Genomic DNA, 24,519 nt, shown 5'->3' on the forward strand with positions numbered 1-24,519 from the left:
TGAAAAAAGCAGCAAAATGTTAAAATTCCATCAATAAACTTGATTTTGTTCAGTATTTCTGAATAGAAACTGAAAGATGTAAAGCATTACTGAAATAGTTATAAACTTTTTCCACATCTTGTCTTTAAAGGTGACATTTAAACTTTATTCCCTAAGATGTGAAAATCTTTTGCAGAGATTCCCTCCATCTATGAAGATCCTGAGTTCAGTTTGAGTAACTTGATTAAACAATAAGTTGAGTACGAACTTAATTTCAGAACATTTCTCAACCGCGAGTCTTATAACAGTTCCTACCTGAAATATCCAGTCACAATTTGACCCACATAAACATATCATGTGTCTGGTGTTTCCTTGACCAGACAAAAGAGAAGAAATGAACCAACATCCTTATTTGAATTCTAATCCAAATATTAGTCACTGAAATAAAACAAGCAAATTACTCAGATTTGAGTTTTACATTTAAAATCTAATCTGATTAATTCAAATAAAAACTTATATTAATTGCTGATATGTAATGAACTCCAAAATATTAAAAGAAAAAACAAAAGATTTCTATTCAGAATAGAGTTCCTGTGAAACTACCTGCTGCTGGAAACAAACTTAAATTTGTGCTCTGCGAAAACATTTAGGTCTTAGCCTTTACCAATTTAATAAATTCATTGCACCTCATCCTTATAAACTAATGTGGCTTACCGTTCTCTTCCACCAATTAGAATAAAGTTTGACTTAAACAGCACAATAAGCGACATTTTCACCAATATGTTCAGGTTGGGAGAATAATAAAGTGGGAAATAATGTGCTAACTTTGTTTGAGCTCATTGACTATTATTAAACAGTACATTTACGAGATGATATGCTAGATAAAAAGTTTAATAATGAATGAATTATATTTAACACCTTACAGTTATCAGCTGTACAGTGTAAGTTGTCTCGTCTCTCGGTTGTATTTAACTCACCCTGCTTAATATCTCAGAGGAAACTTAACTTAGTTCCCAAATGAAGCAGAGACGCTTTCTCTGGAAATTTAAGCTCGGCACTATGATCGAAATGAGAGTGATGATAAAAGGGAGAATGGGTAGAGCCGCCTCTCTCGGCGTGGGTGGGGCTGACAAGAATAGACTACATTATGCAGTTCATTTAGTTAACAAGTGAAATAATGGGGAAGCGTGCAGTGGGAATGCCTAGAGAAAGGCACAAAACCCTATTGAGAGCTCTCGGCCGCTTGCAGCGTAACCGTCACATGGCCGGACCGAGTCCATCGGCAGCTATTTAAGGCGAGGCCGTGCGCCTTCAGCACCACTTCGCTGTCCACCGCGCCACCGAGAGCACACTGACGCACCGAGTGACGCAACGAGGCTCAGACTACAGCCACGCCGAGCAACAAGTTTCGCAAACATGCCGAGGTCTTTTCTCGTGGATTCCTTGATTTTGAGGGAGGCCAGCGACAAGGGGAGCGAGAGCAGCCCGCCTCTGTTCCCTTACGCGGTGCACTCGCCGCACCACCCGCACGGGCTGCCGGGTTCCTGCCACTCCAGGAAAGCCGGTCTGCTGTGCTTCTGCCCGCTGTGCATGGCCGCGTCCCAGCTTCATCCTTCTCCTCCGACCCTGCCGCTCCTCAAAGCTTCATTCCCTCCGTTTGGTTCGCAGTACTGCCACTCCGCTCTGTCCAGGCAGCACTCCACGTCAAACAGCGTGAACCTCAGCCACGCTCCAGGGATATACCAAGCTGCGTACACGGTTCCAGACCCAAGGCAATTCCACTGCATCTCCATCGGTGAGTAGAGGCAGATATCACCAAATTTAGATGTCTTGATTTTTTTTTTTTTTTTTTTTTGTTTTACCGGTTTTTAAAAGTTCTCTATATTTTTTTTTTTTTTTCAACAGAAAACAACAACGGGAAACTTCAGAGTAGCAAGCGCATGCGTACTGCCTTCACCAGCACGCAACTTTTGGAGCTGGAGCGGGAGTTCACCTCCAACATGTACCTGTCCAGACTGAGGCGCATCGAGATCGCCACGTACCTGAACTTGTCCGAGAAGCAGGTGAAAATCTGGTTCCAGAACCGCAGAGTGAAGCACAAAAAGGAGGGCAAGAGCGGCGGGCAGAGGACTGGATCACACAACTGCAAATGCTCGTCCTTGTCTGCCGCCAGATGCTCGGAGGAGGAGGACGACGACATTCCCGCATCTCCATCCTCGTCAGAAAAGGAGGATGTGGACCTGTCTGTCTCCCCGTAAAAGTCTCACAGAACTACTGCTGTCTGAAATGATTTTTTTATATATCTTGATGAGATTTGAATGCTGCCAAAAAAAAAGAATGAAGGAAAGAAAAGAAGGAAGACTGGGCCAGTTGTGTTCAGTCGTTTGTAATTAACAGATATTTAATCAGGGAAATGCTCTGAATTATTGTATAGCTGTATACACGTTGTACGTATTGTATGTAGTTTTTTTCTGAAAACAGTCCATTGTTGTTGCCAATCCGATGAGCACGGTGGACAGATTTGTAAAGACAAATCCCCCAGTCCATAGCAACATTATTATTTGTATATTGGGGGTGGGACAGTTTGGTGAGTATGTGGATTGAACTGTTACTTAAATAAATCTCCACTGTCACATGACCAGGACCACTCTGAAATTATATCTCCGGTGTACCTGAAAAATATTTATTTATTTAAAAATGTTGATACTTGAATAAAAACTATTCCTAAGCCGTACAGACGTTGTTGTTTTGTGAGATTAATGTTGGACGTTTTGCGCACAAGATTGCGCACAGACGCGTTGCTATGCTCCAGAGAAAGAGCTTTTAAATCCAACATTCAAAAAATATATATCGTGTAGTAAAAACAGATAATTTCTGATTATTAGTGAGATTGTTTTATTTTTTGTAGTGTTTTTTTTTTTTCAATGAAAATATTTCAACGCAATGGTTTCCAATTTGTGAAAGCGCGCGATTGTGATATGAACTATTGCTCTTTTCAGAGACAAGCATCAATTTCAAGCTATTCTTTTCATGAAAATAATATGTTTCAATATTATCTCATTTAGGCTCAAATTAATGGACACATTGTCGTTTTCAGGAATATTTCAAATTCGTCTAAAACAATTTGGTGGTTACATGCCCAGCATGGGGTTGATCCAACATTCAAACAAACCTTTATTAATGGATGGGAGCACGCTGAAAGTTTTATTTTTCATTTGAACTGATAAATTAAATTCATAATAACCTCTATTGCGCTTCAGAGACAAAAGCTGCATTATGATGGGGCTCTTATACGATGGGCCTTTCCCTGGGGAAAACCAGCCCTCATATCGCTGCCTTCTCTGGCTCTTAAGGGCTCCTTTCAGCTCCGCTGCCAGCTGAAATGATCTGTGTTGTGTGAGCGAGTTAATAATCGCAGCGGGTGTATAAGAGCGTATCTTCAAGATATCGATCTAACATGAAAATAAATGAGGAGTGAGAGCAGTTTTGTGTCCATGACCCAGATTGTTCCCGTTGTCAGAGCAGCTTTTCTCTAAGATGCGGGGCTTTTTTTTTTTTATTTTAGCACCAATACAAACATTCTCTGCTTGACTAATGCTATTTTTTTTAATCAAAACATAAACTTAAACAACCTGTAATTATGTTTACCTACCTAAAAACAAAACCTAAAATTAAAGAGTTTGCGGTGCCAGGTTAATTTAGACGCATCATCCATATGGCATGAAGTAATCTTGGTGAATAAAATAAAATAAAAAATAAAAAACATTTTTGGTTAAAGAAAAACAAAAGTAAAAATAAAGATTCTATTTTTTTAGCTTTTGTCATGAAAATATTATTTAATGTACAGAACATACAAACAAAAACAAATAAAAAAAAGTGTTCTAGACGCAGTTTTAGTTTTGTTTGTCTGTTTTACGCACCGCTGAAACCAGCATCTGACTCGAGGCTTTGGTTTAGAAATGTGTTTTTCCTGCCTTGAATAGCCTTTGAAGGATGTTTGCTGCAGTAAACTTGCCTCTAACTTTTCTTAAAGAGAGAAAAATCTGTTTTTTAATTGCGTACCGACTATAATCTGCATCTCTGTGTCTGTTATGGATGTTGAGTTTCGCCAGCAAACTTTCCTTTAATGGTTCACTTAAACATTTTTAACAAAACTCTAATATTTGCATTTGTTAAGATATGGGATTAGACTATTTTGTTAATTGCACCATAGAGTCCCCATTTTGCTCACAACGTGCTCTGCAAAGCGCCCTTTATCCATTCAATAGCCCGGGGGTATGCGCCCTGGGGGAGCTTATACGCTCGCTGTTCCCAAATGCTCAATTTATTTATTCTTAATTTTGTGCCGATCAATTCATTGAAGCAAAAAGGACTACGGTGTCTTTTTAAAAAGAAGAAAAGGGGAATTGTGGACGTAACCTTGACAGAGCCGAGGAGAGGGCTCCCCTGACGCTGGAGAGCCGCTTGAGTCAACAGGCGCCCATCTAGCAGACTCGCCCTTGTCTTTATTCGGGCTAATTTTTTATTTACGGCTTTTCTTTGACATGTCTCTTATCTATCAGATTAAAAGAACAGCTTGTAACAAATCAGTCTGCACGATTTACAACAGCATTAAAAGGGGACAAAGGGAGCAGGCAGTCAGTACCTGAGAGTCTGGTAGACGGCGCGGCGCTGCAGCTGATTCGATGGTTTGAAAAATACGCACGAAACAAAATACTTGAATCCTGAAAAAGAGCCTTTGTACGTTTCTTTAGAAATCAAGCAATTCTGCATGACAAAGGACAATTAATAAGCCGTCTTTTCACGACCAGCAGCTGGTTTCCCCGTCAAGGAAAGTTGGAAAAAATTCAGACTGAATGCGCGCAAAAGCCCTTTGCGCGCAGACAGCAACCCAAGGTGACCCATTTGGCACAGTTAAAATAACCAAGCCGAGGTAAAAGCGGGGGAACTGTCAAAAACATTTAAGCTGAAATATCTTGAAATTGCAAATCCCTTTATGTGGAGGGACGCTGCCGATGTGGGTTAGTGGTACAAAGGAGGTGGTTAAGTTGGAGAGGCTTTGGAAACGGACACGTGGCTTCTCAATGAGGGCTCTTTTTTGGACCCGCGTGGCTTGCTCTGGCACTGCACATTCAAACTGGTTTAAACTTCTTTTGCTTCAAATAAAAAGTAGCAAAACTTAACAAGTCGAGAAATAAATTTTAACAAAACATTTAATAAACTTAGAATAACGTTTTAAACACTTTGCTTGCCAGTTTCTAAAATACAAAAGTGAGCTTCAACTTCGACTGGAATAATAAAAAAAAATGTTTGTTTTCTTGAATGGGGGAAGGATTTTATTTTAAGTTTGTTTTTAAAGAAATCATTTATTGATGAAATATACATGTATTTTTTTGTAGTTTGTTGCGCAAAAGAAATGTTTTTCTAATTTCGCGCAAAGCTGTTATCTGCCATCAAATCTCACAGACTGAATACTTTTTTTAGAGTAAAAAATGCAGAAGAGGATGCAAGTGGCTTAAAAATGAATTAATGAACTAATTTAGCACTGACATCAAGAACGCAGCCAGATAATCCGAACAGGCAGGCTTGTGCTTCATCTTCATGTAACCAACTCGACCTTAAGAAATGGATTAAAAAACTGTTTCTATTCTATAAAATGTTTTTGTTCGACCAAAACGGAGCAGGATCCTGTCTTAGAAAAGCTGCCGTTGCCGACAAAAGTGTTGAAGTGGCTGCAGGGACAGGAAGCAGCTCGCCGCTTGCCTTGAACTGCGGCTGTTTTTCTGCAGCAACATTTGAACCCACTCAGCTGTATATAATCTGTTTAACAGCTAATCAGTACTTTAAGATGAAGGACCGGCACGCAGCTCCGCTTTCCCTCGGTCCCCCCGGCTCTAATTGAATATTCAAGGCGCGCACCGCGCACCCTGTTTGCCTTTTTCAGTGTGCTGAGAATACGCCCTTTTTTAATTCTCGGCCCATACACAAGCGGTGTCAAAGGTCTAGAAATAATGAACTGCGCAGACATGGAAGAGACGTTTGGAAGAGTTGCCTCTGTGTGGTGTGAAGGAAGATCCTCTGGGATATATGCAGATATTTGATTGTTTAGTGGATTTTATTAATTCCAGCAGACTCACAAGTCAGAAAATTAAAATGAGAATCAAAAGGGCCTGGAAGTTGAAATGTTTTGTGAAGTAAGAAAATCGATGGCAAAAGTTTAAGTTTAGCCTTTAAATATCTGAATCAAGTTTTTCATATCCTGACTTGCTGGTTTTAAATGTGACTGATACGTTTGCAGTTTAATTTCACTGTTGCGGTATAAAGAAGGATTGTATTGTTTGAAGTAGAAAAAAAAAGAGGGCACAAGTTGTGTGATTTCATCCAAGAGCGCACCGACAACCCCATGCGCACAAACACACGTTACCACAAACCGATGAGAGGTGGAGCCCCTGCCGGCACATATAATCAGGACACCTGCCACTTATGTGCCACAGTGGATTTGGGAGACAGTTTTCAGACCCGTGAAATGCACAAGGACAAGATTGTCCGCTGTTAGTTTCAAATCTGCCTGTTTTCTCCACCACTTAGCAGGAACACTGCGGGACAGCAGCGGCACCTGGCGGCAAAGGCTGAGTTTGTTTGGACCAGACCTGAATAACGGTGGAGGCCAGAAGTTTTAAATATTTTAGACATTTTGTTCTTCTCCAAAGCGTTTCTGCTTTATTGCTTTTAGAGGTTTCTTATTTTTAGGTTATACCGAGGTTCATTAATAATCTGAAATCAAGATTCTGAGCTCATCTTCCCGTAAACAGGAGTTGACATCTTCAAGCGAAAGTTTCCTCCATTCCCCCCCCCCACTGTATGCATAAAATCAATTAATGGTTGGATTTTTGTTAAAATTAGACTTTTTTTTAATAATGAGACTGTGGTTAAATAATGATTTTGAAAAAATAATACAGCTAAAACAAAACCAATTTCCAGACGCACCGACTGAGGAAATTTATTTTAAAGCCTTTTCGTGTATCTTTAATAGCAGCGCCAATAATGCCAATAATTTCAGAAAGATGTCAGAAAAAATATCAGTTCAACAAATTTATTGTCACAATACTTTCATTTTTTTTTTATTCTGATGATTTGTAACAAAATCAGTAATAATATGTACATTACTGCAGGTGCTATCATCGAAAGACTTTCACCTCAAAATCTTTAACACTGATACGTTTTTATGTAAATTCATACAACATATTGAATTCTTGTCAGTCTCAACAAGCATACAGGAGTTATAAAAACCAACGGAAAACTTTAGATGACTTTAGACTCAATCATCCTGCTCATACAAACTGTGGTAAAAAAAAAAAAAAAAAAGTCAGCTCAATAGCATTCAAAGTATGTTCAACATTTAAAAAATTGTCCTGTGCATTTACAAGTGATCTGCTAAACACATCAGAAGAGAGAAAAAAAAATCTGGAGATGGCAAAATCTGACTTTGACTCAAAGCACCTTCAAGCTCCAAAGTGAATACAGTCAGCTCGCACAGAGGCAGCCTGCACATTTACCGTCTGATTAACAGCTCTTTGACTTCACTTTTCATTTGTCATATTACAACATATATTCGAAAACAACAACAACAGCAACAACAACAACAAAAACTGCTGAAGTAACTCTGATACAATCAAGATACACATTACTTACACTCCTCCGGCTGGTAAATACTGTTATTAAACTTTCTGATACATAGAAATCTGAAAATAAAATCATTTAAATATCAGTTGAACAAAATCACATTGACGTCAGTGTGCCACAGATCCAGTCTCAATATGTGTTCTCATATATATATAAAAAAATAATAATTAATGTCATAAGAGTCAGTTGATTGAAAGGAAAATTTTAATTCAGGGATAAAAACAGTTTTAATCGATATTTTCCTTTAAGACTTCAGCTGTCCTTCTTCAGTAGATAATTCTTGAGATACGTCATTTCCTGTTTAACACACAGTTTTTTGTGTTGCATCACTTCGTCTTTCTTTATGCTTCATCTGTAAAACAGTACATCAGGTGTTTATGTGCTTCTAAAATAATCCTGCTCCATCCCTGGAGCTCCCACAGCTATTGGATCATTTTTTGGATTTTAATGGATTAGGGACTAACCTGAACCTGGACGCCACAAGCTACAGAATATAAATTGTGCTGGCATGTTTTTGCATCAGTGTCAGAAACCTTTCGCTAACAGGAACATTTCCTCTGCGTGCATAAGGTGATTTCAGGGCTGTATTATATGCCACAGGCCTAAATCTGGTTCATCTGGCTCCATCTGGTGTTTGTGTTGTGATCAACAAAAATGCTCATGGCTGGTAGATGTCGTAGAGGTGAGCATGTCTTCTTGTGATCATTGCTTTGTGTGACTTTGTTTGCAAATGGGTTTCGAGGGGGGAAAAAAGTTAGACAGTTTAGCAACCATATGCTGCAGAGCTAATATCTGAAAAAAAAGAGCAACATGTGATTGACTTCAGTTTGTTCTGAATTAAATGCATGCAATTTGTGCACATCTTAGGACAGAACCTGCTTCCCACTTTTTCTTTTTTCTTTTTTTTTTGTTCTTTACAGATGTCATTATCGCTCAGTGAAAGGTCATCTTGCCATCAAGTTAACATAGAACAGCAGCCTAAATTTTATCAGCAGTCATGGCACATGCTCTCTTGGGTCTGATTTGTTATCTAGTATAGGGGTGATCCTGCATCCTGCAGGTTTTAGTTAGTTAGTAATAACAACCTTTTCAGCATGTCAACGTTCTTCTTAGGCCTTCTAATGAGCCATTATTTGATCCAGGTGCGTTAAACCTGGGAGAGAAATGGTGGAGAGAAATTAGCCACCACAATTTGTCCCTGTTTAAACTTGCATATTTTTGCCAACCTTGATAACACAATGTTCACTTGCTGCCTCATATAGTCAGGCCTCTATGAAGTGAGAAGAGGAAGAGAAATTTGATGGCATTTATTTTGTCAGTGGTCATAGTGTCATACTTAGTACTTTGACGATGTAACTTAATTTGAAACTCTATCTGGGAATAAAAATATCATTTGATAAAAAAATATGATTACATGTATAAAAAAATACCAGTGAGGACTAAGAGAGTGAATAAAAATGTTGATCTTAGCCTCACGTATCAGAGAAATCTGAGTTATGGTTTCCACTTTTTGGTTTTTGGATCGCTTTGGCTTCATCCCGTAGACTATTATTATGATCTTTTCTGTTTTCCAAAGATTCTTTATGTTCTGCACCTATTTACACGCGGGCCCACTCGCAGTCACTCGATCTGCCTGGGACTCCTGCTGTCGAATATCATGGACCTCCTCTGAGGCTGGTAGAAGCAGCTGGTTGATGTTTCGAGTCTCTGTCCGCTTTTCGGGATCGTCATTTTATTCTGCAGAGCGTGTCCCTCTTGTGTTCTGAAGTTCTCGGTCATGTCTTTGGAAAAGACGTTGAGCGCCGACGTGTCATTTAGACTCTTGATGGATGAGAGCAGCTTGCCATCGTCCCCTGATGTTGGATAGTCCATGAACGGGAAAGGGGGGCTGAGGAGGATGAGGCTCTGAGGTCTCTGCCGGTTTCTAAAGGACGGCCTTTGCAGCAGTGCTCCTCTGTTGGATCTAGGACCGTCTACAAACACTTCCAGACTCGGGGCATGCCTCCTGGTTATGACTGGCAGCTCTGGGGCGGCATTCTTTCCAGCTTCAGCTGATTTCTGAACATTTGCATGCTTTTGGTGTTTAGGGGGTGGCTCTTTGTTTTCCAGTTCCTCCTTTAGGTCCGACATCATCATAGGCGGGATGGCAGTGCTCGTGTCTGTGCTTGTCCTTGGTAATCCCTTTTCTTGCTCCTTCACAGTGCCAGAATCACTTTCCTGTCTTGTTTGAGGTATCTGGCTGTACTGCACCTGCGGAGGGACAACGGGCACAGCTTTGACCTGACATGTTTTTATCATGAAGGCTGTCCGCACCGATGACACGCTGACTGGGGCAGAGTTTCGGCGGAGAGGCGCCTGTCTGTCATTTAGAAACAGATCCAACTCAGAATGTCCTTTATTCACAGTTCCAGAAGCGGCCAGCAAGCCTTTTGGACCAGAAAAAAACTCAGACGACTTGCGATTTTGCTGATTTGAAATGTCTCTTATGCATCGATGGCTAAGGTCTAAGTTAAGGGAGCAGGGTCTTTGTCTGAAAGAGCCGTGCTCCTCTTTTTTCTCTGCCGTTGTTGTCTCACATGACATTTGCCTGGTGAATCTCTGAGATGATGCTGTATTCTTTGGTTTTGCCGTGCTGCTCTTTGCTGTTGGAGGTTGGGTTGCATTATTGTTGTTCAAGCTCGTCCGTCTAGGCACCAACGGTAGATTGGTCCATTTAATTTCTGGGTTAGCTCCAACACTCTGAGGAATGTTTTCAGGAGATGAATCCTCTGGGTTCGGAGTTTCTCCCTTAGAACTGAAGGGGGAAAGCTGGTTAAACAGCTCCTCGACGTCAGGCGAGTGCAGAGGACTAGTAACCCACTGCTTGGTGGAGCTAAGATCCTCCCAGGACTCCACCAAGTCCAGCTCCTCCAGGTTCATTCCAAATACGTCTTCGTCATCAAAGTTTGCCAGCTCTGGAGTGTTTCGTCTCTCCTCTAAACACACCGAAAGTCTCTGACAGAGTTCCACCTCAGGATTCACGCTTTTCTTTACTTCGTCCTGCGATATTTTTGTGTCCTCTTGTTTCTCAGATTGTCTGTCTGCACTGTCTGAGAAGCTTGCGACCTGTGGGGCGTCCTCTATCGTTAGAGGATTTCTAACACAGTCTGCCCTGGTTTCCCTCCTGGCAACCTGGCTGGTGTAAGCTGGTGCACTTTTATGCAAAGGTTTCAGCTTCTCTTTTGCATCTAATGCGCTTGAAATTTGGACGTCAAAGTTTTTGTGAACACAAAACAACAGGTCTGATTCCGAGGGCTGTTTTCTTTTTGAGTCGGGTCTATTTGCAGTTACACGCTCGCCCAAAGAGGCGTTCGATGAAGGCTCCTTACAAAGCAGAGATAAAGACGGAGAGCTGCGGCTTCGCTTTGACTTGACGTCCATTGTTAACTTGGTGCTTGTTGAAGCAAAAACCGGTTTGAAAGTCTTATGCAGCAGGTTGATTTCGGGCTCAGTTATCTTCAGCTCCTGATGGAGGTCAGACCAAAGCGTTTTCCCAGCTGCAGGTCCAACATCCTGAGAGATAAAAGGAGACGCGAATTAATCACAAAGTGACTGAATATTTATCTTTTGACTTTATTTTGAGCAAGGGTTTGGATTTTAACAAGCTTAAAATTTAAAAATCCAAATGAAATTTATTTTTGTTGTGAAATAATAACAAGATGCAATATTATTCATACCGGGAGCAGACTGAGAGGTCTTAACTTGACAAACATGTTTCTTTGGAAACAATATAAACTTAAATCGTGCAATAGATAAAGAATTGCACTGATTAATTAGAGACAGCTGTTTATATCAACTCAAAAGGTGAAAAAGCAGAAACTCTCTGCAGCTGGTTTGTGGAAAATCACGGCTGTGCAGAGGAAAGGGAAACTCAGGAAACGGCTACAACTCCATATCTACTTGTCTTGAAGCTCCACTGTCAACATGCACAAACATTTAAGACATTTCACTGACTTTAACTCTAAATCTCCCAGGAGTGTTCATAGTTTTTGGCTTAACTATAAATCTAATCATTCTAAGGAAGATAACAAGAACTGACAGGACAGAAAATAATTTACCAGTTGTGTATCTTTAGTGAGATTGTGAATGTCTTCCCCAGAAGATGGCACCGTATCTTTGTCTTCACTTTTTTGTGGATTAGGTAGCTCTTCCAGTTTAGAAACAATCTTTACTCCTTCATTTTTTTGCAATGTTTTCTTGTCTTTATCTGAAAGAAACGTACATTTTCCTTCATTTCAAATAAAACACTTAGCTGAAGTGAAGCCACGTATAAAAAAGCTGTAAAAGAGATTTCCTTACCCTCTGGCGACACTCTGAAGGTCAGAACCTCGGTGTGCTTCTTCTCTGTTCCTTCCTGCCTTTTCGGCTCCAGCAGAGGGAACGTGTTGCTCTTTTTAAAGTGGCTGCTCTGCTCTGTAGGCTCCCTGCAAGGCTTCAAAGTGGCTGCTTTCTCTTTGTTGGGCCCCCTGCACGGCGTGCTGTTGGAGCTGATGACGGCAGACACGCGTAAGGGCACGGACACGGCAAAAGGCTCAGATATGTTGACGGCTCTGCGTTGGTGCCTCGGCGAAGACTCCAGTGGGAAGAAGCTGCCTGGGAACGAGGGCCGGGAGGAGCCGGAGTACAGCATCCTCCTGTTTTTTGGAGAACTCGGTTTGTAGTTGCTGAGGTCATCCCCTTTGAACACCTTGAGCTGTTCTGGCATTGTTTTCTGGAAAGAGGACGCTCCCGGTGAGTCTTTGTGGTTCAGGCCGGAGCTCCAGCCGGCCTTTGCACCACCTTTCTTTGCTTTCATCTCCCAGTTTTGGCTATGTTCGTTCAGATCATAGAGGGAGTCAGATCCCAGTGTTCTGGATTTCACATCAGGAATAAAAATACTATTGGATCCATCAGCTGAGGTATTGCTTCTTGCCCCGTCATCATCTGTGCAATAGAAAACATAATTGTTTTTTTGGTTTTTTTAAGCCAGTAATTAAGTTTTTGTTTATACCCACGGTGCTTTAGAACGTTACATCTGCAAGCATCAATGTATTAATATTTTATGCACCAACACAAAGTAGCCCATAATTGTGAAGCTGTAGTGAAGGTAAAAGTTTATTATTTGTTTTTTTTTTATATAAATAAATTCTAAAAGGTGTGGTCTGAATAAAATACATGCCAAACTTTTCAGATTTCACTGTTTTCCTTTGATTTACTTCATAGTTGTACACGACTTTATGTCTGTTACATGAAATACATTTGTGTTTGTAGCATGACAAAATGTGAAAGGTTTTTCGTGTCAGAAGGCTCAGCTGTGATATATAGTATTTAAAACTGGCTTCACCTGGAGACGAGGAGCATAAGGACTCCATGCTTCTGGAAGGACGCAGAGCTGCCTTTTCTGTAGAAAGAAAAGTCAAACAAGTAAAAAGTTACCAGTTATTTTATAAGTAATAATTTAAGACAATATGGACATGAAAATCTTGTTGTGCCCAATATATTTAACTTAATGTTTAGGTGTCGTAAGTACTTAATTTATTTTAGTATCTTGTTTTTGGCATCTCTATAAAAAAATTTCTTTCTCTCAGGACAGGTAATAAATCTATCTACATCTATAAACTGAGTCATGCTATTTGTGGCATGTTCATATATTCTTTAAATTAGTGATGCCAGAAATGTTGGCTGCTTATGTGGCATTTCATTAATCCCTGAAGTTGTAATCTGAGAATAACTTAAACATTTTCCAGTTCTATGTTCAAAATCCAGTGTAAACTGAAAAGCTAAAAGCAATATAAGCTAACAGCAGAACATTTTGTGTTTTCAAAAGCTTTCAGCAAGGTTAGCAAAGAACAATGTGTAATACTGTGTGTTTATGTTGAATTTTTTAAGTTACTGAAAAACCTTTTCACACTGGTGTTGAGCTTCAGGGGAATTTTCTGTTACTTTTTGCAAGTTCATACTTGGAAGTTTCATCTTTTTAATCAAAATGACACACATTATTACATCCTCAAGTCAAGCAGGACAAATTGATATGAATGTTTTGGGCTTATTCAGAGTCCAAGGCCTGTTTCTAGATGGTTTTAACATGGTTCAAAATGTTAGTTTTTATGGAACTAGTCTTAGTTAAGCACTAACCCTAATCACTTTCTAAAGCATACAAAACACTGTTGTCCTTTTTTTAAAATGTATTTATTTAATCTTATTGTCTGCATCCTCTTGTTATTTTCTGAGAATGCAGTAAAGTTTAAAGTCTGCCAGTGTGTTTGTAGTTAGAACATTATTTGTGTGTGTTTATAGGACACGAATGGAGCAAAGCCTGACCTGATGCTCCCTGTGCTCTGATGAACACACTGCCATTGCGGCTGAGTTTTCCCTTTGACTCCACAGATCTTCCCAGGTTAAAGATAGACTTCCACTTTTTAGATTTACCAGAGAACCTCCTCCTAATCAAAACAAACAACAACAACAACAAAAAAGAAGAAGTGAAATCAAATCTATTTTTTCTGCTTTTCTATCAATCGTTAACTTGAAAGGCTGAATTTGGATCTTACTTGTTGTCTGATATTTCTATGACCGTGTGATAGAGCGATGCAGTGCTAGTGTCAGGTAGGCTGTTCTCTCGCTGACGTTCTTTGTGCACTGGGTGATTTGGACTTAAGGAGCGGGCCTGGGCTTCTTCCAGGCTCATCAGTTTCATCGGCCCACTCCCACCACTGATCGGGAGAGTGGCATATTTCTCTGCACACATCAAACTCGGTCCTGCAAAAGTATATTCTGTTAGTATCAGTAAAAATCTCTTACAATTTCAGTGTTGCAAGACCTGTATCACACCTTCATTGGGTCTTATTTGATCTGAATCACCACTGAAGATCTGCTCTGTGTGGTTTAAGATAAACTCAATCACTGACTGCTGTATTCGCACTTCCTGGAAGGCCATGTCTCCATTACCAGATGAAGTCTCAATGTCCTTGGATCTAAAAAACACAAGATGTAGGATTGTAAGGATAAACTGCTGATTACAAGTGTTTCTCAAAATGGTCATCAACAGGAATTAATAGTAAACAAACATGGCCTGTCTAAATATAAAGGGCAGTAACCAAAATAAAACAATCTAAATAAAATGTAACAGAAATGTTACTGGTGCCACCATTCGTGCACTATTGTGCTTTTTTAATTGCTCCCTGTGGAAAAACTGTGGCTCACTCTAATTTGCAAAATTATTTTGATTCAGCCATTTTCCTTGGTCTGGCAGAAAAACATTGATTACCATAAAATGATGTCATCAAACTACCACCACCATGTTTGACTGCTGGGATGACGTCTTTTTTTGTTGAAAGGGTGAACGCTACCATTGATGACATTTGTGCCCAGTCCCTTTCTTATTGTTGGATTATGAACGTTCACCCTAAATGGGTCCACTTAAGCTGTAAAGTTATATTATTTTCTCCATTTGTGAATGATGTCTCCCACTGCAGTTTGATAAAGTTTCAAAGTGTTAAAAGTTGCTTTGAAACCTATTCCAGACTGAAAGAGGTCAGTGATTTAAAGCTCTTTCACTAAACATTTTCATCATAAACCTGCAAAGATGAGTCATTTATGGCTCTTCAGAAATCACAAGTGCAGATGTTGAAATGCCGCACAGCTGTAAGGTTTTAAAAATAAAGTTGGTAATGCAGGACATCCGAAGGTTTTGTGTGGGGTGATAGAAGCACTACATCTCAAATTTATTAGAAGCCTCGTCGTAAGATTGTTTTGGAAAAAATAACGGTGGACAAATTCAGGATTGGGATGCTAAATATCTAAAGTTTAATTTATATTTTCCACCAGACTCACTGGCTTAGCTCAACTCTGTCTGACGTTCAAATTTGTTTGATGATAAAAATCAATGAATGTAACAAAAAATGTAAAAACAGAAGAGACTTGTGAGGGGGCAAATGTTATACGGCGCCGTATGGCTAAAATATTTCCAGTACTTGTGTGGGTTTAAACTCACCTTAACAGATTTGGAGCCCAAACCAAAGCCAGATTGCGCGTGTGCATATTTGTCTGGGCGCTTAAGGTAGCAAGACGGGCCAAGTGCTTGGAAAGGTATTCCAGAGTCCTGAGAACAGTTGATTAACAGTTGATTTCATCATATTTTTTCACAGCTTTGAAGTCAATAAAAGTAAGCTGGACTGCTGTTTTTGAGGAGCTGAGAGCGAAACATGTGTGGTTTACCTGAAGTGAGGGGAGGGAAGCTCTTTGATAACTGTCTGAATATGTGAAAGTCTGTCTTGGTCTCCTTGAAACGACACAGCCTCCTGTGTGAGAAACAAAGATAAACACAATGGCAGTCGTGTCATGTCTTATGTATTTTTAAGTTTTTCTCCAACGCTTTAAGAGACCGACAGTCATGGCACAAACAAGTTCAAATTATGTCCACATATATGGGATGTAAATCGGTTATAATTCAGTTCAAAACAACCAGATTCATTCCATCACAACCCAATTACATGGTTGCATTCAGATCTAGTTTGATTCAAATCATATTATTTTGAATTACGATTTGAAATTCAAAATAGTAGCTAACTCAGCTACAACGTTAGCGGTTAAGGATAAGTGGTAACATTGTTTTGGGGAGGCCCAGCTGGTTGCATGGGGTCACTGCAGCAATCCCTCTCTGAGTAACCATCCAGCTACAGACTCATTCAAGTTCATTCTCATTAAATATTAAAATAGAAGAGCTGCAACGCATGTAGTTAAACAACACTGAGCTTTATTTTTATTTGAGTTTTTATTGAAGTCATTATAGTACATTGAAAAAAAAACCTTCAAACAAAAACTATCCAAGTACAATTTTTTTTTCTAAGGATATAAAATGATATTTGAAGACACAAAAGCATCTGCTCATGTCTAAATGTGTTTGAGAAGTCGTAAGGATGAAACAAGTCTGACTTTATTTCTTTCAGGCCAAATTCGGACATCATATGCGGGCTAAAAACAGTCAACGTTTTCATTTTGACTAAATAAGGACACCTAAGTGACCTGAAATATCCATAAAAGTAAAACCATGGATGTCCAGTCTTTGTGGGTAAGAGATGTGTGATCAGCCAGTTTTCTGTTAGAACCCCAGGAGAGTGAAACGCTTTTCAAAGCATACCAGAGAGCTGGAGTTAAAGGCACAGCCAGCCAGAGATGTAAGAAAGCCAAGGTATGCAAATAACCCAGTCAAAGTACACACACTGCTCCACAGAAAGCAGTTCTTACACTTGAGTATTTTTGTCCCATTTTCTCCTGCTGAAGTCTCTTTCATATTTGCATGCATCCAGAAAAGCGGCCAAAAACTTTTCTTTACTACCAAGTGTAGAAATTATACAACCTACACTTCATCTTTGCTGGTTATCGGTTCAAGTTTGGGTACATTTTGGGATCTGGTCACATTTTATTGTTTCGATTTGTATTTAATGGAACTGAAATGGAAAGATTTTTTGGTATTGGAGAATAGCATGCTGTCCCTCAAAGTGAAGCCCTTCTAAATACAAAAACAAAGACACTGACTAAACCAGAGGTGGGCAACTCCAGGCCTTAAGGGTCGGTCTCCTGCAACTTTTAGGTGCATCTCTGCTTCAACACACCTGAGTCCAATAATGAGGTCATTAGCAGGACTCTGGAGAACCTGACTGCACTTAGGAGGTGATTCAGCTACTGGATCCAGGTGTGTTGGACCAGGGAGACATCTAAGAGTTGCAGGACACCGGCCCTCAAGGACCAGGATTGCCCACCCCTGGACTAAACATCTTGCAAAAATCTCTGAACTCTGATCAGAATCCCAGCGAAGTCAAAACCATGTTTCATGACGGGAACGATATGTTCTGGCTGATATATGAAGCTACGTATAAAACAAAAGCAAGAAGAAGTAATTTCATGACGGCAAAAACTTAAATTTTATTTTCCCATAGGCCAGATTTGGGTTGTTCTGCTTACAGTCTTTTCCTCCATTATGGAAGTCCAATGACATAAATATATATTTTTTTTTTATTTTAGCTAGCAACTATATTTGAAAAAAATCATTACCTGATGTACATGAACATCTGTTTCTTTACAAAAACAATGCAAGATGAACATTAGCGTAATCCACAGCCATACCGTCTCATTCATACAGGATTTTTTTCATTCTCCAGATGACACTAAACGTACTCACAGTGAATTTGCTGTAGAGCTCATATGTGAGCAGAGGATTGGGCAGCTCCCTGAAGTAGAGCTTACATAAGGATCCCACACAGTGGATGTCCTGGAGGTATACTTCCTTGGTAAGGTCAGGGCACGCCTCGGAGCAGAATTCCTGCCTGCACAAAAACATCCACACACACCGAGTTAGCTGAATGACGGGACTGTTCAGCACCCCAGCTCACTTCTGCTGCCCTCTGAGGCTCGTCACACTGAGATGCATCCGTCTGGCTGATGTTGTTGGAAAACAGGAAAACACTGAATTAGAGAATCTCATTTATTTCAAGGATGCCATTGAAAGATTTGCTCATATTTGATCTGCCTTTTGTTGTTTTATGACTAACAATGCTGCAAAAAAAAATATGCATTTGCCCTCTTAAGCATTGGATTTTTATGAATGACTTAAAGGCTTCTGGTCATCAAACAACTTTATCATCAGAAAACTATAAACTCATGCTGATTTTATTTGTTGCGGTAAATTGTAATAACTAGTTGTTCCACCACTGGCAGCAACAATTGTCATCAAGCATTTATGTTAACTAGCAACATATCTTTTACATCCATGTGGAGGAATTTTGGACTTAAATATGGACTTTGTCTTTATCTCTTCAAAACCTCTACTTGTTAAAGTTGCTGCAGTGCTTTGGACCTCTTTCCGGCTGCATAATCGAAGCTACTTGAGGTGATGGACAGACTCTACTTGAGGATTACTTCTATTCTTGATTTCGTCGACTACAGTAAGCTGTCAAGGTCCTGAAGCAGCAAAATGGCCCCAGACCATCACACTGACATCTCCATCTTTGACTGTCGGAAACGGAAATGCTTTGGTAATTTTGCACCAGTTATAAAAGGATGTACATCTGTAAAAAAATGTCCAAAGACTATTTTTTTCTCAAAAGTCTTGGGGATTATCAAAATACTTTTGGGAGGCTAATCTGAGTCGGTGCTTGACCGTGGGACTGCTCTATAGATGTACTTTACTTCCAGCCTTGTTCATATTGTTTAATCGTGAACACTGACCCTAAGACTCCTCAGGGTCTTTGATGAGATCGTATCGTAATTTTGGTAGTCTGGAAAATTTTCCAACTGTTTCATGTTTTCTCTGTTTGAGAGTTACGGTTCTCACTCTGAGTTGATAAAGTCCCATAACCTTTGAAATGGTAATCTTGTCAATACTTTTAAGTGTCAGTGACTTTGTTTCTCATATTTTCTTGAATTTCTAGCTATTAGGCTCTGATTAAGGCATTAGTTGTTGCTTTTTGAGCTTATTTTGCTCACTCCATGTTGTCAGATAGGTCCTCTTTAAAGCATGTCTTTAGCCTACAGGTATGGCAGTAATCAGGTCTGGGACTGGCAAGTAAAATTACACTTAACATCCAAATTAAAAAGAGGTAAATGCCAGCAAGTTCACAATTGAATAGGGATTTTTTTCTTATCGGACTGAGCTGCTTTGGTTACCCTGTTTTACACAACAAATGGAACCATCATTTGAAAACTGCATTTTCTATTTACACAGTGTAACTCAGAAACATTTATGTGCAGAAAAGAGGCTAAAACATAAGAAAAAAAAACCTGAAGGTAGGCAAATATTTTTTCACACGTCCTTTTCTTGTCGGGAGTACCTGAGACGCTGGATGTTTGAGGTGACCCCTGAGAGTCTGTAGATCCCATCCACAATCCCATACTGCTCAACAAACTCCGCACACTTCTGGAGAACCTGAGGAACTGTGGGAAGGAAATCGCATGAAGAGATTGGATTTCGTTTAGTATGTCTCAATTTCTTTGCACTACGCAGACAGCAGGAATAAAGCAGTAAAAATAAACAGCTCTGATAGTCACGCTTTAACTGTAACAATGCACAGAGGAGTAAGCCCATGTGATGTGGTTTGTTTTACTACACGCCTGCTCCTTTGCTCCTCAGGGTCGATGACTGTAGGTGGACGTAGGCAGGAAGTTAAAAATGGTTTGTTTGTTTCAGAGGAAAGTTGACACACCCAGTCCTTGTGGCTGGTATTACTTACGACATTTCCTCTAATAGAAATAGGCTTTTGTAATGTTACCACTGACCTACACACTGCTTTCCTAACAACAGCCCATCATCCCAGTAAACAGCCCGGCTGTGGTTTTTAAAGTGTCTGTGAAATCACATGTCTGATTTTTCTGACCACAGCTTCACTTCAACTAATAACGATACTAATAAGCGACTGCAGCTCAGTTTTATTCACCGAGGTTTTCACAAGGTTTGCTGTGACGCAGAAACAGATCAGTGAGCTTTGTCGTCAAGTATTGGGCAATGTTGCATGTGATTTGACAGTTTTAAACAGATTAATCATCTTTTTCCTACGTTACTGAAGGGTTTTAAGTAGTAAAACACAGAGTTATGATTTAACGTCTTGTGTTTTTGTGATGCAGTGTGACATGTAATCAGAAATCTGAGTTTTTGTCCTGCAATAGTACTACATACATGGCTTCTACTTATTTTTTTTAATTAAAAAAATAATCCTCATTTGTTTTTCTCAAGTTTAACACAAAATAGAAATCTTTTCTGTGCTAAGTCTATTTAACTCAATCTATTTTGGCTAGTAAGAGTTTCATACTCATGCACAGTTGGGTACATTATTCATATTTTGAATTCTTTCTCTCTCTCAGTGCCTTATTTTCTGGTATTAACTTCAAATATTTTGGAAACAAAGATGCAGAACCCTTCTTCCACAAAAACGAACGCCCGAATATTTCTGGCAAGAGTTAATTTCTCACAGCTCACCACAGAAAGCAACAGATATTTAAATTCTCGTCTTTCTGACCTAAGTAATTGGATTTCTAATTGCCTGCTTGTGGTCAGAATCTGAAAGACGAGCGACTCCTGGGTTGTCATTTAGCTCCTCTCTGTTTAGACACGGGGTGAACTTTTCTCATAGACTGGCAACAAATATAGTTGGAGTTTGGACGTATTTCTGAAGATACAACAGCACATGTAATAATTTGTGGGAAGCTTTTAAACTTGAAAAAAGAAACAGTCCATGGGATCAGTTCAAACATTTCTTTTTTCACAGATTTTTATATTTGTAGCTTTCTCTTTGAGTGTAACTTTTTAAATCCCTTAAGAGCAGTGCAGTTTAAAAAATTTTTTTTTAAAAAAAAGCATTTCACAACAACAGTACTATTTTGTTAACTTAAGTGACATTTCGGCACACAGAACAAACACAAACACAACTTTAATAAACACTTTTATGTAATTAAACGAAAATTGTTTTGCACATTTTCTGTTTTGATTAGGAAAAAAAGTGCCTCTTTTCATTTGTATTTACTTGTTTTGTTTGAGTTGCAAATTTTATAATCACAAAGAAACAAAACGTACTATTAGTAGTAGTAATAATAACAGTATTGTCATTTATATACGAGCACCTTTTAAGGCATTTAAGTCACTTTACATAGCAAGCAATACTAAAGTAATAAAATCAAACCAGTAAATGGAGCTATAACAAGAGGTTTTATGCAGGCAAAAAGGTTTTCCATAGTGATTTAAAAATACTCAATTTAATAAAACTAACTGCAGTGGAAATGAAAATAACAACCTATTTAATTTGTCTATAAATATGCTTGTTCTTGCAGAGGAGATGACTCAATCATCTGCAGCAGCAAAACATTCTGTTATATGCAGCGTGGTGGACGTCAGCTGGTTTTATTTGTGTTTATCTACATCAAGAAAACTTGATGTAGATAAACAAACAGACAGCCTGTCTGCGCTTTGCCTCTTGTAGAGATGAACATATCAAAAAATACACAGATGACGTTAGCCTGCCTGAACAGACGGAAAAGAGCCTGCTGCAGAACAGCATTGTGTAAGGGCTAACCATTTGGATCACAGGGGTTTTTTTAAGAATAGATTTATTTACGCTCCTTTTATTTCTGTTTAAATAATAATATTTTAAAAAACTTATTACAAATTATGTTTTTGTATTGCTAATGGCTAAACAGCAGATTTACAAGATTTATTTCAAGGTTACATTTGGGCTCTGGGTCGATTCAGACCTTTACCAATTCGGAACCCTGAATCATATGCAGGTGTTGTTAAATCGTCCCATTAATGACAATTTGGTATAACCATACAAAGATACACAAATATACATAATCATTTCATTGAAGGTTACTTTTGTTGTTAAGCAAGTATTTTGACAAAATGCAGAGATCGATAATAAACAAAATGCTCAAATTTCATGGTTCGTTTTAATTGAATTTACTCCTTTTTTTAAGAGTTTACATAGTGTTAGTTTCTAATCTCCTTGATTGTGGTTTGATCCATGTCTGGGTCAGATGACTCTTAAAAACTATGACGCATTATGAGCTCCGATCAAACCGAAATACACTGCAGGACAAACACAACTTCAAGTTTCTGTTTACACCGCTTTTATGATTACTGCAGAACAAATCTTTGATTTCATTTTTAATCTTAAAGTTAAAAAGAAAGAAAAAGAAGGAAGTGACAAAAAAAGGGAGAAACAAAAAACAAGAGAAAGAAAGCAGAAGAGAAAGAAAGAAAGTGATCATTTGCCTCATAGGTTTTCCACAGCCCACCAACAGCAAGGACAATATGTCTGCTGCTGCCATGACACAAGACTCTGACCCACACCTCCTCCCTCACTTCCTGCTCTGAATGCTCCACCTCACACTGATCCCATCTAACAGGTCTTTCTTAAATTTATCTTTAAAGAGTCTGTTCATGTGATTTCCGTTCACTTAACTTTCCGTATGTATGGAAACTTTCACACAAAGGTTGTGAGAAGTCAAAAATAAAATCTATCTTTATATGTATATAAAAAAAAATGTTTTTCTATTAAACTTAACACATTGCTGTGTTATCTCCTTTTGTCTTTTTACTTTTCCACCATACAAAACTAATAGTGATATCTGGTCTAATTTTGACATAAAACTTGTCGTAGGAGCTGCACACAACAGGAAATTTACACAAAAAGAATCTACGAGCCCCACCCTGGGTTCATTAAATGCAGCCAATGGGTGAATGAATGTTCATAATAAATGGAAAACATATGTATTTTGATAAAAGACATCTGTAGTCTTTTAAACAAAAACTGTTTCTTACATAAAAACTACATATGTTTTGTCTTTCTTCACAAATGGCATGTTTGTAAAAAAAAAAAAAAAGATTAAAACAGCTAAAGTAGTTCAAAAGGTAAAAAAAAAAAAAAAAAATGTATTCCTTCATGTGTCTGCGTAAAGCAACCAGTGAAGGACATACTGTCTAGGTAGGAAGTGCTAATTGCCCAATAGTGTTAGATTTCAAAGCAAGCGTTACCATCTTGTCCTGAGCCCTGGAGATGTTCTGTCAGGTCACAGCCGAACACATTCTCACTTCCTTTCTTTTTGGTCTTCTGCTTGTTTCCTTTATTCTTCATGTGGGCTCCAGTTAGTAGTCCAGAAGACTGAAACAGAAAGTTCCCTGAAAGCACCAGAATTGATCCATATGAGCCCAAAAACCAGAAATGAGTCGGCAGGTCAAAAGGCAGCCGCACAGGAATCCCAGCACACAGCTCCCAAATGCCTGCATCCGCTCGCACCCTGACAGACCGCACGGCTGCTGCTGACGTCACTTTTCAAACTTCAGCTCTTTTTACATGGCTCGTTCTTCGGGAGATGAGCCGAGAAAAGACGCGGTGGGACTGTTCCTCATGGTGCTCAGCTGAATTATGTGAGCTGATCTAGAGAAACAGCATTAGAATTGTTTGGTTTCCTGTTGTTTTTTCACCCCCAGTCTCTCTCTCTTGCTCTCCCTCTCTCTGCTCTTTTATCTCCTCCTCTTTTCCTTCATTCCAGTCTGTTCTCCTCACTGGTTTCTTCTGCAGCTGAGACACCCATCCATTAGGAACATGGCTATAGTTGTTTTTTGAGAAAGACTTTCTGCGTTTTCTGAATTGAGGGATAGCCTCGTGGCAGTGATGTGGCAGGGATTTTTCAAGCGTCCAGACTATGTAAGAGGGAGGGAGACGAGGTTATGGGAGGAGGAGAACAGCTGACATCTGTTTCTCTCCTAGTTACTGACCCCTCTTATATATTTTTTTTTCTCCCCTCCGTTATGTCCTCATAGTTGGAGCTAATGGGAAAGCTTCTCCCTGCCTTTCCTGAATGCTCCCAATGTATACACAGTTTCCTGTGCAAAGAGCCCAGGCTCAAAAACAAAAACAGACGGGCTCTGAAGGAAGAGGAAAGTGGGAGGTGACTCAAGTGAGGGCCTGAAGGGCACAGATGGGAAACGAGGGGGGGGGGAAGAGAGTTGGTGGACCAAGATGGACAACACGTGGTTCTCATTACTAACTGCCTTGTATTTTATTGTTTTCCTTTTAAATTAGACTGCAGCGTCAATGAAAACACAGAATTAATTAGTGCAACGTGTTGACTTTAAATGCAGGGAGTTAGTTAATCATGGTTTCCTCCACAGCTGCCCTCCATGTCTCCACCAGATCTATTTCAGTTACATCCCAGCTCTGGAATGCCAAGCCTGGTAAATATCATGTAATAGTGCAGGATATACCTTACGACCGGAGCCCTCTGACTCTCACCACGTGAGAAAATAAAACGCTAAGGCAGTAAATTTAATTTTATGACTTTGTAACCAAG

The 24,519-nt window shown here is 39.4% G+C and overlaps 2 protein-coding genes across 2 annotated transcripts; one reads left to right on the plus strand and one right to left on the minus strand.

The window, feature by feature from the left end:
* The first annotated feature begins 1,179 nt into the window (after nucleotides 1-1,179).
* gsx1 (GS homeobox 1) lies at nucleotides 1,180-2,713 on the plus strand. Its single transcript, XM_007557322.2, has 2 exons — nucleotides 1,180-1,774; nucleotides 1,885-2,713. The coding sequence occupies exons 1-2, from the start codon at nucleotides 1,396-1,398 to the stop codon at nucleotides 2,235-2,237; spliced, it is 732 nt and encodes a 243-aa protein (XP_007557384.1). The 5' UTR covers nucleotides 1,180-1,395; the 3' UTR covers nucleotides 2,238-2,713.
* A 4,343-nt stretch (nucleotides 2,714-7,056) lies between these two features.
* arhgap31 (Rho GTPase activating protein 31) lies at nucleotides 7,057-23,994 on the minus strand. The gene is made up of 12 exons (XM_007557333.2): nucleotides 23,201-23,994; nucleotides 19,509-19,611; nucleotides 17,861-18,005; nucleotides 15,898-15,980; nucleotides 15,674-15,781; nucleotides 14,512-14,654; nucleotides 14,232-14,439; nucleotides 14,002-14,123; nucleotides 13,025-13,081; nucleotides 12,001-12,624; nucleotides 11,760-11,908; nucleotides 7,057-11,214 (listed from the first exon to the last, which is right to left on the minus strand). Exons 1-12 carry the CDS (start codon nucleotides 23,298-23,300, stop codon nucleotides 9,283-9,285), a joined length of 3,774 nt encoding a protein of 1,257 aa, XP_007557395.1. The 5' UTR covers nucleotides 23,301-23,994; the 3' UTR covers nucleotides 7,057-9,282.
* Between the last annotated feature and the right edge of the window lie 525 nt (nucleotides 23,995-24,519).

Source organism: Poecilia formosa, unplaced genomic scaffold, assembly GCF_000485575.1.
Source record: "Poecilia formosa unplaced genomic scaffold, Poecilia_formosa-5.1.2 Scaffold3, whole genome shotgun sequence".
In the NCBI taxonomy this organism is placed as follows: Eukaryota; Metazoa; Chordata; class Actinopteri; order Cyprinodontiformes; family Poeciliidae; genus Poecilia; species Poecilia formosa.